An 18163-nucleotide genomic window follows, 5' to 3' on the forward strand; every position below is an offset into this window, starting at 1 on the left:
ACCTTTCTGCTGGGACTGACTTCTAGCAGGAGACAATTATTTTTCTTTATCGAATTCATGAACAACATAAATTACAATCAGGCGATCAGGCACATCAAAACAATAAACATTTCGGGAGCGACTTCTTGTAAAAATGTGTAAAAATGGCGGCGCCCTGTGACTGCAGTAGGGTACAATGAATGTTTGTAGAACCAGTCTGCATGCCGGGGCGCTTGATTCTATACATCTGTGGCCATGGATGGGATTGGAACACCTGATTTGATTATTTGTACGGGTCAGCAAATATTCTGATAATACAGCGTATACGTGATGAGGCCATTTAGGTAGTAGATAGACTAAACAAGTATGGTTTGCGCTCTAAAACAATATAGCAGGATAACTGGCTAGCAAAGGTGCATGTGAATGACCCTCAGGACCTCTGCAACATGTTCTTTGGACATATGAGACCAAAGTAGAGACCTTTGGTTCTAACGCAGAGGAATAAAACCAAGCAGCAAAAATCAACGTAAGCGCCTTATAGCAACTTTCAAGCACAGTTGTAGAGTGATACCGTCTCTGTGTCAGGCATGGACTTCCCTGAATACCACCTTGTTCTACAGTCAAATGTGATGCCATCTGTCCGACGGCTGAACCTTGGTCCAGAGAGGCTCATTAGCAAGACAATCAACCCCAAACACAACAGCTAATCTGCAACAGAATGGCGGATAGAGAAAAGAATCAGTGTTTGGATTGCCCATCAAAATCCAACCCTAAATCAGACTGAAAACCTGTTGCGGGAGCTTCAGGGAACAGAATCAGAAATAAACGTTTGAAAACCTCAATGAACTGAAGCAACGTTGTAAAGACAAGAGGGTGAAATTCCTCCACAAGGATGCAACAGGTTCATGGTCTGGAAAAGCACAATATCACTTCAGTGCATTTACCATTTATTTACCACAACCGTACTGAAAAGTTACTTTATGTTACTGCTGCTAGAAGCTGTTCTCCTCTGTTTAGGCTTTGTCTTTAACAAAAACAATGTAGAATCTGTTGTGTTTGGACTTTTGTGGCTGCAATTAAATATCTTTAGAACCTGCATCAGTCCAGGCATTTAATTACATTCCGATCTGCAAAAGCATTGAATTCATGAGGGTTTACTTCCAGTTTACGTTAACTCTACACCCTAGATGACTTCTGTTACCTTCTCCAAGAGGAGATTTTCACATATTCACATATAGGAAATGAAAACCTATTACTTTAAACCATTCCTAGGTTTTGTTGGTTGGTGGGGTGGGGGGGGGGGGGGGGGGGGGGGGGGTTGGGGTCTACCTCATTAAAAAGGTGATATGTCTCATAAAAGGAACTGATAATAGCAGTCGCAGAAAAGTTTAGAAACCAACAAAAGTCTTTATTTTGTACATTCAGCTTTTAACGCGATGGATGAATTAAAAACAAAAATATATGTACAGCAGAAACTGAGTTGGAAACATGTCTTTAGTTGTTTGTTTTTTTAATTCAGAAGAGCCCAGGAAGCGATCCCAGCTATATATTAGTCCATGAGGGAAAATGCCCACGTTTTCTTAGCTATCTTCTTGTTTTCAGGATTTATTAACTTTCGTATTTGCTCAGGAAATTGTATTTATTCATAAACAGACTGACTTATGTGAACTGATGTTAGAGAACAAACTCAATCTTTTCAGAAAAAAAAAAATCTTCAAAATGTCACTGTTATACAATGTTATTGTTGAACACTTAGGCTTTGGTGGAAAAGTGGAAGAACAGCTCTTCTGTCATGAAAAACTCATTCAGCATTTACTATGAAAAACTCAGCACAGACGCACAGACAGGACCATGTTTATTGCAAAGTTGTTCCCGCTCTCCTCTTAAGGCTTTTGAGTTTGATTTTATAACAACAGGACACAGAGGGTTACAGAAAACCTTTTTTTAAAAACTAAAATATAAGACATAACATTACAAATGTTTTTGAGCAGTGGTGTGGAACAAAAAAAAGAAGAAAAAAAAGAAAATCTGCAGGGGATGTTGGTATTAAAGCATTCTGCAAAAGCTGAACTCCTAAATCTGCTCATGAAGACAAATGGGATTTGGACAGAGGCATCATCTAAATAGGGAACATTTCATTTCATAATTTAGGGAGAAAATTCGATTACAGCATGAAAGCGGAAAGAAAACAAACATGGAAAACAAGATCCCACTTTATCAGATGTCAACTGGATTTAACTTAATAACAAAAAATGTCTTCCTGAATAACTTACGGGTCCCCCGCTTTCGGTATATTAGATTGCGAGTATAAAAATACTGCTCGGTGTGCTCTGCCGCATCAGAATCGCCTCGTCTGTTTGCGCTCTTGTCTTCTCTGCTTTTTCTCAGTCACCTCCTCTGGTGCTGAGGGGCTTTCTGCCATAAACCAAGGACCCAAAAAGTTCACCCAAAGCAGGTGCAGGGCCCGAGCCGGAGCCTAAAACATGGAAAATGGCATGAGAAGAAGAAACAATGTATCAGAGATGGGAAAACATCTGTATGGATCAGTGGCCCTGCCTGCAAACCTTCTAGAAAATGTTCTTACCAGCAACCAAAGGTACCAGAAATACGACGAAATGGTGCTTAGCACTTGCACTATGGCAGTAAGGAGGATTACATCTTTCAGGTGCCTAAAACAAAACAAAACAAATACAAATCATCAGTGAATAAGGCATTTACCATGTTATTACACAGTTTTAGGAAAATGCCTAGAAATAAAGAAATTTGTCCCATACACAAGAAACTTCTGTTGGATTAGAAGTGAAATCCACTTTTTAAGCCAACATCTCCTCAATGTTTTATTAAAAATAAATCAGGAATTTATAAACCCATCCAGAGAGCATTTTTATGAGTTGCTTTAAATTAGCATCATATATAAAGTCTTATAACGGTTCTGCAAACACATCAATCTCCTATTGAAAGGGCTCACACTGAGTTCCCTTTAAAGAGACAGTTCAACCTTTTGTTGTTTTTGCTTAAATAATTCAGCTACTACAGTAAATAAGGCTTACTCTGCCATCCCCTGCTCCATGTTTAGGTCTATTCCTCCATCCAGGAGACTTCCGTCCTCAGCAAACGCTGGCTTGGCCATGGCCGACATGGAGCGGTAACTCCCGACGTATACGGCGAGCGCGAACAGCAGCAGCAGCTGCAAGAAGCACCACGAGATCAGCGGCCAGAAAGGACAACGACATGTGTACGTTTTGACATTTTGGAAAATCTTGAATTCACTCACCCAGGTCCAAAATGTGGAAGAACTGTAGAAAACGAAAAAATTCACAACTGCATATATCGCCTGCAGGAGAAATGTGATTAATTGTGGGAACCTCATCAATTTAGGCCACAAATATTTAATTGATTGCTTTTGTTGTCCTTAATCAATGCTTGAGTGATAACAATCTGTAACTGAACTTCAATCATCATCTTGATTCAGAAACCAGGCAACATGTTAAAACTTCTAAGACTCAACAGTTCAATCAAGTCTTGAGGAACTTCATGGTTGACCATTAAGCCTCCTTAAACCATCCTCCTACACTTATAATTAAAAATCAGCTTTTTCCACTTGTGGATGTTTAAAAAAAAAAAAAATAAATAATAATAATAATAATAATAATAATAATAATAATAATAATAAGTTAGTGCCAAATGATGAGCTGGAAATGATATCCATGCTTAAAATTCCTGTTGCTTAGATTAACGTAACACAATGTGTAGATTTTTATGAAAAGAAAAAAAAAGGCCCTTTATCGTTCTGAACTTATAGAAAACTCTGCAGCGAGACATTTGCCAGGAACTAACAGAAGAACTCAGCAAAAATAAAAGAGACTATGCATGCACAATCTTAGTTTTAACTTTTTTAAAGCACTCAGGAGTCAAGCTCCGGAGTATATTTCTGATCCGATAAAAAACCTTACGTCTCAAACTGGACCCACTGATTTTCCAAACCCAAGTTTTTGGACCAATTACCCAGGAAAATTGTTACTTTTATTTAGGCAAAGAAATTACAATGACACCAAGGTATAGCAAACACATTTTTAATAACATTCTTATGGCTTAAGCTCTTTTTTAATGAGAGCCAGAGAAAACAGAGAGACTGGAGTTTTCTCTGGCTCTATAGACAAACACTGCATTGCTCCTACCCTACCTGTTCCTGTGCACTGCCTCTCAGGAGGCTAATAAAAGACTATGATCCTTTTTTCCTCATTTAAAAGAAAAACAAATGATGCTGTTTTAAAATAATTCTTGCAGAAAAAACAGAGCATATAAACTAAAGGAGCGCCACCTATCACTCTTGTTGAGGCTGCAGGCTGTACACAGGTAGGCTCACACAGGTAGCATAGCATCAGCTGCTCTCTGACATGTGACTAAAGAGTACAATGACGTAATATTCTGAACGATCAGCACTACTAAGCTACAACTAAATCCAGTTTCATTGTTGTTTGTCTCTTTTTTTGTTGCTTAGTTCTCTGTATGAGAAGCATAACATTAAATGAATGTTACAGATGTTATGTGTTATTAACTGTATACATCATAAAACACCAAAGGAACCTGTTCATATGAAAACATGGTTCTGGAAGCACGGTTATGTTCTTGTTTGTTTTGTTTCTTTATCTGAAACTAAAGCCTGAGTAATGGAATAAGACATTTGTTTCGTATGAGGCGGTTATGGCACAAAAACACATTGTGTTAGAAGGACAGAACCTTTAAATAGCTGTTGCCTCTAAATGACCGAGGGCTATAGGATCAGCCAGCTCCATTAAAATAAATAAATAAATAAAAATCAATGTTGGGATGTGAGTAAGCCAGAATCTAACAGTGGTGACCCAAAGGGGGCAGTAGATGAGACATTTTCTGACTATTAGACTGATCTGAGTTTTGCTTGAAAAGTAAGGGCAAGAAAAGGATCATAAATCAATGCGTAGTAAAGGTGTCAAGGTTTTGACACCAATGAGCGACCTGATAAGTCTTATATCCGTCAACATCCAGTCAATAGGATCTGGTAATCATCCACTGGCACCAAAGAAACAGCTAAATGAATGTACGTGTCTCTCTTACATTGGCCCCGAGGATGACTCTAGTGTAGAACTTGAGCGTCGACTCGTTCTCCTCATAGATCTGCTTCTTTCCTTTTGTTCCAACTTTGCCTTTGGGCTTCAGGAGAAAACACAGAGAGTTTGGTGAGCATTGCTGGACCGCTCTCAGTCTGACCGAAAGAAGCCAGTGCATTTCAGCAAACAATAAATGCAAAAGATCATCATTTTAATCATAGAACTGCTGCTTTCCGGAGGAAATATTGTCAAAATATGCAGTTATGGGAAAGTGGATGGATGAATGTTATCAGAAAGAAGCAAAACATCAGGAAATAACTCTTAAAGGGGTTCTTTGCCTTTTATTTTTTTATTTAATCAGATTTAAAACTGGGACTGTGCTTGAATTTAGATGCGTTTTCAAGTATATTAGCGACAGGTAAGTTGTTTGTAATATTTAACAAAAGCGATCATGTAGAAAGACTTGAAAGGGCACCGAGGCAGACTTTTTCTTTTCTGAAACAGGGGGTCTGATAAAGTGTTTCTTGTTCTGAATGTTATATAAAAATAAAATAAAGACACTAAAATGTGATGTTATTGTGTTTCGGTTGGTTGTGATATGTCCCGTTATGCCAGCAGGATCAGTTACAGTAACTACAGTCAGTTCATGCAGAAATGAACCAGAGTTCCTGCTTCAGCCTCTGTCTTCAGAGGATTGCGAATGGTTTTCTCACCGCCATTCCCTCTGCTGGTCTCTGCCGAGGATCTCCTCCGCTGGGTCTTCTCTGTCATGGACCTCACAGCAGCCGCCGCTTCGCTCCGTTATGATGCCGGCATAAAACAATTAGACCCTGAGCTCCCTGCCTGCTAAAATGTCTCAGAAACACATCAGCACTCAGGGCTTCGGCGGAGGGAAGCATTTCCGGCGCAGGAATATGTCGTAGCGAGTGGCGAGGTCAGCGCTGAGCTCATTGGCCGATGCTGCCACCTGCTGGTCAGTACATTTATTTATCATAGCTGGAAGAAAAACAGCGGGTTGTGCTTTTGGGAAATGCTTTTACAGTAACTTGCAAAAATATTCATACCCCTTTGAGCGTTTTTTTTTTGTTTTTTTTTGTTTTTTTTACATTTTTCACATTTACAACCCTCAATATATTTTTACACATGTATTTTATTTGTGCCAACGCCATAAAATTGCACAACTGTGAGTGGAATATCAAACACTGGGAATCAGCATGTCACCACTTAGATAATAGGCAACATTTACGATAACTAAATGTGTTAAAAAAGTGTAACACGGCTCTTAATAGTCAGGCAAATCGACCAATTTACACCAGAACAAAACCTACTCCGAGGCTCGTCGCTTTGTCGGAAGCGATCGTTTTGATCGTCCTCGGCCACCGTAGCAGCAGCACAACTAGTTTCTAAGTATCAACACTGCGGCTGGTCGCTTCAGTGAGGCGCTCCTCGCTCGTCGGACGCAGATGTTAGCAGCCTGTTTATTGGCTTGATAGACACTCCGATGTTGGTAGAGTTTCTGCCCGACTCCTCACTCCCTCTTTGACGGTCCGGCCTAACCATGGACTACCTGCTGCAGGTGAAAATCGGAGCTTTGGTGGGCTTGTTGCTCCTGACTCTGCTGTTTGGATTCATCCCCGCCAGAGTCAAATGGTTCAGAGACACAAATGGGACAGGTTGGTGATGTTTTTAATTTTTTTTATTTCAATGTGCGGGTTTCACTGCCTTGTTTGTGTTTTAATACGATTTTATTTAAGAGTTTGAACGCGTATATCAGCCGTTTTAAGGCTTCCATCGTCCTCGCATCTCGAGCCACCTAATGCCTAAAAAAACACATTTTTATTGTTTATAGATTTCTTATTTCTTTATGACACTAACGCCGAGAGACAAAGCGGAAGGTAATGCGTGTTTACAAGTTTCTGTTTCTCTCATACTCTTTCGAATCACCTGCGGGGAAAGAGGTGAACCTTAAATTTAAAGAAATCTGAATGAAGTTCGGTGGGTGGTGGGGAAATCTGGCTCAGCCTAGGATAGTATGGTTCCCAGCTTTTAGATAGCGTTTCATCCTGCGGCGCTTCGTTGTGTGTCACATGCTTTGGCTTCCGCTGATGTTGTAAAGGTAATTGTCCTCTGATGGGTTTATTCGCTGTGACAAAGGATGTATTGATTCCTAGATTAAAGAGAGGAGATAAGATAATGAACTGAATGCGAGTCAAACCCTGAAACTGCCCAGTCAACAACATAATCTAACCCTCTTCCTAGTGTGTCTTCACCGACAACGATTTCTGGAGCCTTCAGTTTGGGCCTGTTTAAACACACTTATAATTTGCAGACGGTCTTGCTGAAGCTGGTCCTCCATCTGCCCTCTCGGCTCTGGAGGGAATCACCTGATGAGGATGAAGCCTGCAGCTCAGAGCAGCCTCCTCAACACATGATTACATTTGATTTATTCATAAAAAAACAAAAAAACAGAGAGACAAAACCAGCCTGTCTGGACGGCAAATCTTCTTATATGGAAGTGAAAGTATAATTTCTCCCCATGACATCTGTCTGAAACACACGTTGAGTCATTTGAACCTTATGTGCTGTTAGCCGTGATCACATGACACCCAGAATGTGCCTCTGCACTTCCTGTTTGGGATCAAACATTCACCACTTATTCATTCAACCGGCAGCTGTTGTATTAAACACACAGAGGATCCATGCAGAAATGATGGATCCTCACAAGCAATATTCAACTCTTTTTTTTTTTTCTTTTTTTTCTCTCCCTCTGGTGTCAAATTCAGCTCAACAGCAGACTACTGCCTTCGGTTTAGTCACGGCGTTGACATTTCCTGCATCGTACTGAGTACTCAGAGCGTCCACGCTGGCGCTGTGCTTCAAATACACGATGGGCAGATCGGCTGGCAACTTGGGGTTAGGTACCTCGCCAAAGGGCACTTCAATAATGGGTTGAACTAAAAACCACATTTGATTGTGAGAGAAGTGAGCCATTATCTTGTGAGCGTGTTATTGGTCGATTGAATCTGACGTGAACTTCTGGCCCGCTGTGTGTCACCAAAAAAAGCGCCCCACCCACAGTAAAACACAGCGGTGGCAGCACCATGATATGGGCTTACTTCCTGTTGGGTATGATTTGTTCATAATAATGGATTTAAAAATGGTTTCATATAGCCTCCTATGCTTCAGGTTATTGAAATATTTGTGACATATAAAGTTTTAGATGTTTGTTCAGTTCTGAAACTCATGAGACGTCGTCTTTGGATCTGCAGAAGCCCACCGGATAGTCCTGAGCCTGATCAGCTGTTTCGCCGGCGGCGTTTTCCTCGCCGCGTGTCTGCTGGACATCATCCCGGATTACCTGTCGGACATCAGCGCAGAGCTCGACGCTCAGAAGTTGGAGGTAAAAGTTAAACCGAGACAGAAGGCAACGAGCGCGTTCTTTAAAACTATCGTGTATGTTCACTGTTACAGTTGCTTACAGATAGCTTAACACAAACATTCTCCAAATCTACAAAATGTAAGGTCCACAACGGGATGGAAGCGATGAAGATGCCAGCTTTATAGCTGAGTAAACGGCTAGCTCCTCCCGTATGTGAAGGAATGAATAAACACAGGAAGCTGCTCATGTTTTCCATCCACTCTCTATGCCTTAAACCTTAAAATTTGTATTTTTTTCCCCACATCCTTATAGGGCTGGATGATAATTCAATAACGATGTATATCAATCAATAGACGTGTATCGACGATAGAAAAAAGGGTCAATAAAAAGTTCAATAGAATAACAGTGTTCCTTCCTTTTGCATTATAGCCACGTAGGTTAATATTACAGTCACTACATCCTCTCAACCAATCACATCGCAGAATCAGGAACGCTCCGTCACCAAGCTCCGCCCCCTTCAAAGAGTTCGGGGAGCATGTGTTCTTTTTTTTTTAAAAACTTGCAGTTTTGGTAAAAAAGTTGGTTAAATAAAGAGTTGAGTTTGAATTCAGTGTTTGTGTGTTCTGTATGTAAAAATATGTCGCTAAGCAACAGCATAAAACGGCCAGGGCTACATTTAAAATATATGTTTTGAATTTGTTGATAATTATCGACATCGATCAATATGATTTCTATTTTATCAATGTGTTTTTTCTTTTCTATATCGTCCAGCCCTACATCCTTATTTGATGGGGCAGGACTGTTTTGCTGGACTTCATCAGCCGTAACCTCTAATCTCCGCGTCTATCCCTAACAGACCAGCTTTCCCCTGCCGGAGTTCATCATGGCTGCTGGCTTCTTCACGGTCCTCATCCTGGAGAAAATGGTCCTCAGCTTCCGTCAGATGAGGGGGGCCCACGGCGAAAGGGCGCCGCTGTTGTCAGAGAACGGCCACAGCCACAGCCACAGCGGGGCCGTCACGACGCCCGACCTGGAGAGCAGCGGGCACCACGTCCACGTCGACTTCCAGGCTCACTCCCCCTTTCGCTCCTTCATGCTCTTCCTCTCTCTCTCCCTCCATTCGGTTTTTGAGGGGCTTGCCATCGGCCTCCAGAGCACAGACTCAAAGGTGAGAAGACGGGGCGTTTTTCTTTACCCTCCCCCCTCTGTCGGTGTCCTGTTGCATCTAACCGCTTTCTGTTTGCAGCTTTACGGCTTTGCTTTCGTCCTAAAAAAAAACAAAAAAATTGAAATTGCATCTACAGAGCACTGGCATATATTTGGAGGAAACTTTCAGTTTAAAGCTTCAGAACGCTGTGAAAGGCCAATAAATCACAGCCACATGATTCAGATGCTCACATAAGAGTCAAGGTTATGATCCGTGTCAAGACTCAGGTTTTATTTACTATAATAATAATAAAAATAGACAGGGCTTTCCACACACACTGGCAGCCCTGGTAATGATGTTTAAAATCTAAAAGGAAAGTCATATCTTACGTTTATGTCTTACTTTATTAGGACATTAAACAATATCCTGGACATAAATTAATAATCCATAGCTTCCGACCCTGGCTCCTTACAAAAAGCCTCTTGTTCCAGTTCTTCGAAGCATGTGTGTTCAATAAATTTCTGAGTTTATGTTAGAATGATGACTTTATTTTATGGCTTTTAACATCCCAGGGCTTAGCAGTAAATGTGCCAATAAAGGCAGCCTTTGTGCCACCAATGATATTTGCATTTCAGTATGATGACCGATGGGTAGTTTTCTTACTTTTGCATGTTGTTACCCATCTGGTTACCCATCACACTGCTGTGCTCGATGAACACAGACCAAGTTTCCAAAGCCAGCTTCTCTCTATTTTTGTCTAAGTCTGGAAAGAAAAAAAAATAAGTATGGAAACATTTCTCCATACCATAATTCAAGACATTATTGCTTATTTCATTTTCTCAAAGATACAAATCTGAATTTCCACCTGAATTCTTGTGGATCTTATATTTGCGCATGAATAAACGAAGAGTGTCATATAAGACCTGGTTGCTATAGACAGAAGACACTTAGTGGACTCAAATGTCCAGAATATTCTAACAGCTGTCTGTAAAATATGGAGATTTGAATCTGGATGTTTTGTTTTTATCTTTTGAAAAGCAAAATGTGCTGGAAGCCTGAGTTTCTAACGCCGCGCTGTTTGGCCAGTTTTCCCTAATGAGGCTTCAACCATCGGCAGCACAGGATTGAGGCGTTTTATCTCTGTGTTCGCAGCTTAAATGCAGTGCTGAATCCAGACATCATGCTTAGATATTTTAGATCATCAGACTAACTAAAGGAACAAAGAGATCCTGAGTAAACGCAAGAATCCGTTTCAGCTTTGCTAGTCATGTTGATTGAGTCTCCTTGTTCCAGAAGTGTTGTTTGGATGAGGTTGGTAAAGTCTCCTAATTACTGCTGAATGTGATCACATGTGCAGCTGGTCTGCCCCTGGAATCGCTTAGACTCTGTGGGAAATCATTTGGATGCGTCCGCGTAACATTCAGGGTTTCCATCTCATTGCGAGACCTCTCAGAATTTCATCCTCCCCCCTTCAGTGATGCAGACGTGTAGAAATAAGAAACCGATCCGTTTGGTTTTTGCAGGTGTTGGAGATCTGCATCGCCATCCTGGTCCACAAGAGCATCATAGTGTTCAGCCTGTCGGTGAAGCTGGTCCAGAGCGCCGTGCGGCCCTTCTGGATCGCCGCGTACATCGGCGTGTTCGCCCTCATGTCCCCTCTGGGCATCGCCATCGGCATCAGCGTGATGGAGGCGCGGCTGGCGGCCGGCGCTCTGATCCAGGCCGTGCTGGAGGGCCTGGCAGCGGGGACGTTCATCTACATCACCTTCATGGAGATCCTCCCGCACGAGCTCAACTCGGCCGGCAACCAGGTCCTCAAGGTGCTCTTCATCCTGCTGGGCTTCACCATCATGGCCGCGCTGACGTTCCTGGGCTGAGCGTCTGCGAGGATGCGGCCGGCGCCCTCTGTGCCTCCTGCTCCAGCTTCCACAAGCCCGTCGGTCACTTTATCGCCATTTTAAAACAAATATCGCCGCACTGTTACACTGAACTCTGGACACCTTTTTCCGGTGGGAAGGAACCTCCACAGCGCGCTCCTGTTTTCACGCCTGAAGTGTTATGTTGCGTGTAAATCGGATGATCTTTATATGTTGTTTTTAAGTTGATTTTATCCAGACAGGAACCACTGACAAATGTACGATAAAGACAAACACGGGTAGGCTTACGTTTTTTTTTTTGTTTTTTTAAAGCCTTCAGACACGCATCAAGTCAGTGTTTTTTGTACCTTTTACAATGTTAAGGAAGCAACTGGAAACAGAGTGCAGGGTGTGAGTGAGATGTCCTCTAAGTCGCGTGTCTCGGTGCTTCTATGCCTATAAAATGTTTACGTTTTTATCTCTTAATCAAAGAGGAAGTTTGATAGCTCCCAGTTCCCAAAAAACATTAAATGCACTGTTTGTTGTTTTATGTCACACTCCTTGTTTTTGGGTCATTCTCCCTCTTGAAAACTTTCCTCTCAATGACAAGCATTTTATTGCTTTTAGTAAACTTTAAATTGTTCTTGCACTGACTTTATTTTTTTTTTCTTCTGACAAACTAATGTTGTGATTCTTAAATATGAACCAAACGTGCTTTAAAAAAAAGTGACAGATTCCAAAGTTTCAATTCTGTAAAACCAGAGGAGCTGGTTTGTAGATCAGGTTGTGAGACGTTGAACAGTAAAAGTTCATGGACTGAAAACTAAAGATCCGACGCACGTTGATCAGATCGTCGCCCTTAAAGCAATCTCCTGGGCTCTAGCTGCGGTCTGTCGTCATAATTGCTGATTTAGTTTGTCGTGTGTTGGTCTGGTTGTTTCCTCATTGTGGTCAATATGCAGGAAATAGAAATCTGTGTTTTGATTGTCAGCAAAAATGTTGATGACACCTAAAACTTTGCAGATTATTCAACTTTTTTGTTCTTTCTTTTGGCCGATTTTCATTTCAAGCAAGGGGCATCCACAGCTTTCCTTTCTGTCTTTGTTTACCAAGTATCACTGATGCCTCCTTTTTTTTTTTTTTTTTTTTGCTTTGTAAAGCATGAAAACCAGTAAAAGACAAAAACTGTGTATGACTGACCGTTGAACGAAGATTGTGCCTTATCATTGTTCATCTTTTTTGAGAAGGTGACTTTGGTTTCTAACCCTGATCAGAGTAAAGAAGATTATGACACTAAAATTGTTACAAAGTGTATTTTTTATATTTTTTTATCAGTACATTTATGTTTTCATAAGCTTTCCATGCTCTGAATGGATCGGGCTTGTTGGCCACCAGGTAGGGCTATTGCTCCTCTAACTAAATTGCTCTTCTTTTAAGAAAAAAAATGCATCATAACAGACCCACGTTAGATGAATCCTGTGGTTTTAGGCTTAAACTTTAGAACTTGCATATTCAATTTCTAACATTGACTTTAGAAGAAGTCTGGACCTTTTTTTTTTTTTATTATTCGGGACGTTTCTTAAATGTTCAGCAATTAAACGAGTGCAGGCGGATAATAAGATTCAGAACAACCTGCAGTATGGTGTTTTTGGACTGTAGGGACATTTTGATGGTTCGTTTAACGACAACAGATTATAAAGGAACTTCTGTTATTGGTTTATCGACACGAAACACAGATAAAAACCTTCGTAGAGGACACATTCCACACTTTATGGCACCCCTGGTAAAGATGAGTCCCTTTAAAAATAACCTAAGCCTTCATTTTTATGTCTATCATTGACATAATCTCAAACTAGAAAAATCTTTTTTGAATCAAACATTTAATGTAAGAACATTTATTCAGTAGGAAAAATATCCTGAATAAGGAAACAACTGGTTTCTAACACCGTGTCATTTTTAGACCCTTTTTGTGTTAATCAGACCATCATTCTGCTGGAAGACATTGAACATAGCTTTTTATTTTATTTTAGTTAATATGCACTCTATTAAGTTTCCCAGGTCCTTGGTTTTATGTCAAACCCTCCTGAAATGTTTGCTGCTCCAAAGCTTAGTGTCGTTTGACCAAATCCCAGAGTTTCAGTAAAAGACCCAGTAGCGTTAAAGTCAAATGTTGCATAATAATGATAATACGACATTCAAGACTTATCCCGGCATAACCAGACAAGCGATTGGCGTGAAGACAGAATCTAAGATGCCGCTCTTTGCTGCAGTTCTGCGTGGTTTAGAGATTTATTTTATCTCCCTTACCAACCTTATCTGCTGCAGCAAAATAAACATGGCTCCACGTTGTGAATGTGGTCACTTTGAATTGGGCTGAGGAAGATGAGAAGCCAATTCAACTTTCTTAATCACTCAGATTTACTCGGAAAGGGAGTATGTTATTGATAAATGTGTTTTTTATGCTATTTGCCTGAAAAATACATTTATTAAAAGGTTTACACATTTCACAGGGTTCTGTATTTACTATAGAAAATGTAGTGCTGTGAAAAAAAGTATTTTCCCCTTACAGATTTCTTCTGTTTACTTTTTTTGTTGTAATTCTTAAATATTTCAGATCAGATTAAACACATTTTAAAACAGATAACCTGAGATATAAATATAAAAAGAAGTTTTCAAAGGATTGGTTTTACAGATCGGGAAAAAAAAACAAATAGCTATCCCAACGGAGCTGGCCCTATGCTAATAAGTAGAAGGGCCCCTTTGGCAGCAAGAACTGCCATTAAACATTTGCAATAACAGGTCATGAGTGTTTTACATTGCTCTGAAAGATTTTTGGCCAATTTTCCAGAAGTGTTTTATTTTAGCCACAGAATCTCAATCCGATTTGAGTCAAGACTTTGACTAGGCCAGTCAAGTTTGACTGTAGGACACAAATCTTCGACTCGTGTCTTTTCAGTCCACACGATATCTTACCAAAAATGTCAGGGATTATCAAGATGTGGTTTGGCAAAGGTTAGGCTGACCTTTGTGTTATTTTTGTTAAACGGTGGTTTTCTAGTTGAAACACCTCAATGGATGCCATTTTTGCCTCTTTTTGGCTCTTTAGAATGAAGAACACTGAACTGAACTGAGGTAAGCGAGCTTTGCAGTGATGTGGATGTTGTTCTGGGTCCCTGCATGACCTCACAGATAAGTCAGCGACGCGCTATTGGAGTAACTTTGGGAGGCTGGCCACTCCTGGACAGATTCACCTCTTCCATGTTTTCTCTTTTTGCAAAAGCTGGCTTTCGCTGTGGTTCACAGGAGTCCCCAAAGCCCTAGGAAAATCTCTGTAATCCTTAGCCTCTTAATAAATGAAACCCTCGTCAGAAAACTGTATTTTATGTCCTTGGCTGATGTCAAAAGTTGTTTGATGAGCTGAGATATTTGAGTGCATCAGAATGCAACCACAGGAGAAACCTGTGATTTAGCACTGTTTTTCACAGCATCGTAAGGTTGAAAGTGGTTTATGACAGCATCTTATTGCTCATCTTTACTGCAAATAACGAGATAATGTGAAAATATTGCATAGCAGAACCAGCATTCATTTGGAAGGTAAAGAATGAACTAGAAGATTATATTGATGAAAATGTATTATGGAGGGAGTAGGATGTGGGCAAGGGGGGAAATCTTAAAACAATTTCAGAGAAAGTAGTTGCAAAAAAAGTGTCTGAAATTTGACATATTTTCACTCTCTAACTGAAACTGATTTTAGATGTAAAGGACGTCTTTCTGCGAGTTTACGCATCCCGCCAGGCCTTTAAATCTGCCTGCAGATGATATAACTTTCAGAAGGTTCATCACATCCATAATCAGAGCTGTATCCCAGGAGAAAAAAAATAAAAAAGAACAACACATTTGTCTCATGTGGCATTTGGAGAACTTGTTAACCCCTGTTCGCTGCTGTGAGGTAACGGGAGGTCATCCATAATCATCCGCTAATGAGCAGTGCTTGCAGGGGGACAAAAGCACAGAAAACGTACCGGTTTGAGAAGACAGAGCGCTCAGTGTGTCGAGCTGGAAGTTAGAGCGTTCAGCTGCGGTGGGGGATAGGCGCTTCATCTGTTTGCTCAGCTCATTAACCTCGTCTCAGCGACAAAACGCGACTGTATTCTCACATATTGCTCTCAGAACTGAAACGCATTGTTTTCCTGACAGCATTAACGTGTTGTCCCACTTCCTGCTGCCGTGGCAGCCTTTGGTATTATGCCGTAGGTTTTGCTGTGAGAAGAGGAAAAAGCACAAAGAAGGCTGATCCAATTAATATCAATGCAATACAATGAGGAAAGGTTCTGATTGACTTAAAAAAAATGGGGCGCTAGATCTGCCTGCCTCACCAAAGAATGTGTCTTGGTATCAACATTGTATAAGGGACTGATAGTTAATAGGAAAACTTCAACGCCATATATCAGGAACCAACGAGTGAGGGAACTACAGGAGGACATAAGTAATGACGTGTAGTACAGTATTTGTAAATCTCAGGTAACTACTACTACCTCTAGGAATTGGAAAACTTACTGTTGGAAAAATTTAGTCAGATATTTTATTAGTCTCACAACTTGTCCCAATTTTTTGAAGATCTTGGGAAAGAAAGTGAGAAGATATTGGGGTACAGCACCCCAAGAACAATACTGACATTAGATTTTGGTTATGTAATGGGAACAGGGATTCAGAAAAAAGACATTCAAAATTTTGTTGGCAGCAGCAAAAAATGCCATCACACGCAAATGGTCCAAAAAAAAAAAAAAAAAAAACTACAGTTAAACACTGGACGGACATTGTCGAAGAAATTCACATCATGGAAAGACTTCCTTTTAAAATAAGGTTAACAAGCAAAATATGAAGATTTTTTGGAAAAAAAATGGACAATGTATATTCATGTTAACTGACCACCTGTTCTGTGAACATTGTTTTGTTATAATTTGTATCTTTAAAAAACAATAAAAAACAAGTGGAAAAAAAAAGAAAAAAAGCCGTTTCACTATGTGTTTTACTTTGCTGGACCTATAATTAAGCTAAAAACTGTTTAATGTCCTCCGTGCTGATTGGTTCCCGTCAGGTCTGCCTGTTCATGGGGAACACAACACGCTGCTATCCCAGAGACAAACCTTTATTCATTATAGTATTCACACCCCTTCAACCCTTCCACAAGCTTTAACGTATTTTCATTGGGGATTTAAGGAACAGTTCCACACAAAGTAGTGCCTAATCCCGATTCTTCGCTTTCAGAAAAAAAGTGTGGCTTGTGTCTGTATTCAACCTCTTTGCTCGTGTACATTTTGATGAAACCCACTGAAAACTAGTTGATTTCACATTTTCCTACGTATTAAATAAAGTCTGTCAGTGTTTAACGTCAGAGTCCAGTCAGGTTTTCCTTGAAGGTCTCAGAGGGTTGTTGGAGAACATTAGTAAGCAAACAAACACCAAGGGACACGGCTGACAGGTCAGAAAGAAAGTGATGGAGAAGTTTAAAGCAGGGTCAGATTACAATACCCCAAGCTGTAAAGATATCACAGAGCGCTGTTCAATCCGTCATCTGAAAAGGGAAAGAGCATGGTGCAGACTTCTAACTCACCAGGACATGTCCATCCACCTAAACTGACAAGGAGATCATTACGGAAGCAGCCAGGAGGCTCATGGGAACTCTGGAGGAAATGAGGAGCTCTATCGTTCTGACAGTCATTAATCGTGGGCTTGACAAATCTGTATTTTATAGGGAAGACCTTGTTTAAAGAAATTATTTGCAAAAGCATTTGTTAACCGTTCCTTCTAACTCACCTATCCTACTCGCCCATGGGGCGACGGTGGCGCAGAAGTTAAGGAGTTTCTCCTGCAAACCGTCTCGGTCGATGTCTCCTTAGGCAACAACAGATGAAGTAAATATTGTGGTTTTTGAAAATGTCATATTCAGACTAAGTAGAATGTCCTGAAAATATACAGAATGAGCATTTATAAATGTGCATAAAAACAGCAACAGACAACACTGCAAAAAGGGAACTAAAAGTAAGTAATTTTTTCTAGAAATGAGTGTATTTGTCCTTGATCTGAGCAGGTAAACGAGAGGATCTGCCAATGGAATAAGATGGTTGCACTTAAAATAGGAGTAATTCTTCTCCATCATCTTATTTCAAGTGCAGTATATCTAATTATCTTATTTTAGGGGTAAAAATACTCATTCCATTGGCAGATCATCTTATTTACCTGCTCAAAACAAGGACAAATACACTCATTTCAAGACAATTTTACTTAGTTTTAGTTCCCTTTTTGCAGTGTACAAGAATGAAAAGGACAACGCAACAATGCTACTTTGAGCATTTAGCATGAAGCAGCAGTCTGTCACTGGGTCCAGGGGACAACCTAGAACAGAGCTGGCCTTCCTGATGAGCTTATCTAACCTCTTCCTATCAGCTGTAGCCCGTAGATAAGCAGCTGCTCCAACAAACTACACCACAGAGCATGGTTGATGCCACCGCAGAGTGGAACAAATCTTAAGGAGCTGTACCATTAAAACGTGTACTGCTAATACAGCTTCTTTCAAACATATTTGCCCTGACACATGTGAGTAAAAAATAAAAGACAAACAAGGCGGTAAAAGCTGGGCGGGTAAGGTCTCGCGCTAAAACCAGCTCCCAAGGCTTACAGCTGTGATTTTAAAGGCGTGAAACAGCAGTAAAAG

At 40.5% G+C, this 18163-nt stretch overlaps 2 protein-coding genes across 3 annotated transcripts in view; one reads left to right on the forward strand and one right to left on the reverse strand.

Moving 5' to 3' along the window:
• slc39a1 (solute carrier family 39 member 1) overlaps positions 1 to 12747 on the forward strand; it is a 30083-nt gene extending 17336 nt beyond the window's left edge. The window contains exons 1-4 of one of the 2 annotated variants that reach the window (XM_012877159.3): positions 6471 to 6739; positions 8336 to 8466; positions 9302 to 9613; positions 11116 to 12747. In XM_012877159.3, the coding sequence (XP_012732613.2) occupies positions 6625 to 6739; positions 8336 to 8466; positions 9302 to 9613; positions 11116 to 11469 (912 nt within the window). In that variant the 5' untranslated portion in view covers positions 6471 to 6624 and the 3' untranslated portion in view covers positions 11470 to 12747. Of the gene's footprint in view, positions 1 to 6470; positions 6740 to 8335; positions 8467 to 9301; positions 9614 to 11115 lie in introns of those variants that run through there. The other variant, XM_036136205.1, reaches the window with a different exon arrangement.
• On the reverse strand, positions 1702 to 5978 carry LOC105936364 (transmembrane protein 208). Its single transcript, XM_012877158.3, has 6 exons — positions 5780 to 5978; positions 5074 to 5169; positions 3254 to 3313; positions 3030 to 3166; positions 2564 to 2648; positions 1702 to 2455 (listed from the first exon to the last, which is right to left on the reverse strand). The coding sequence occupies exons 1-6, from the start codon at positions 5783 to 5785 to the stop codon at positions 2318 to 2320; spliced, it is 522 nt and encodes a 173-aa protein (XP_012732612.2). The 5' UTR covers positions 5786 to 5978; the 3' UTR covers positions 1702 to 2317.
• Positions 12748 to 18163: the final 5416 nt, after the last annotated feature.

The sequence above is a fragment of the Fundulus heteroclitus genome, chromosome 4 (genome assembly GCF_011125445.2).
Source record: "Fundulus heteroclitus isolate FHET01 chromosome 4, MU-UCD_Fhet_4.1, whole genome shotgun sequence".
Taxonomy (NCBI): Eukaryota; Metazoa; Chordata; class Actinopteri; order Cyprinodontiformes; family Fundulidae; genus Fundulus; species Fundulus heteroclitus.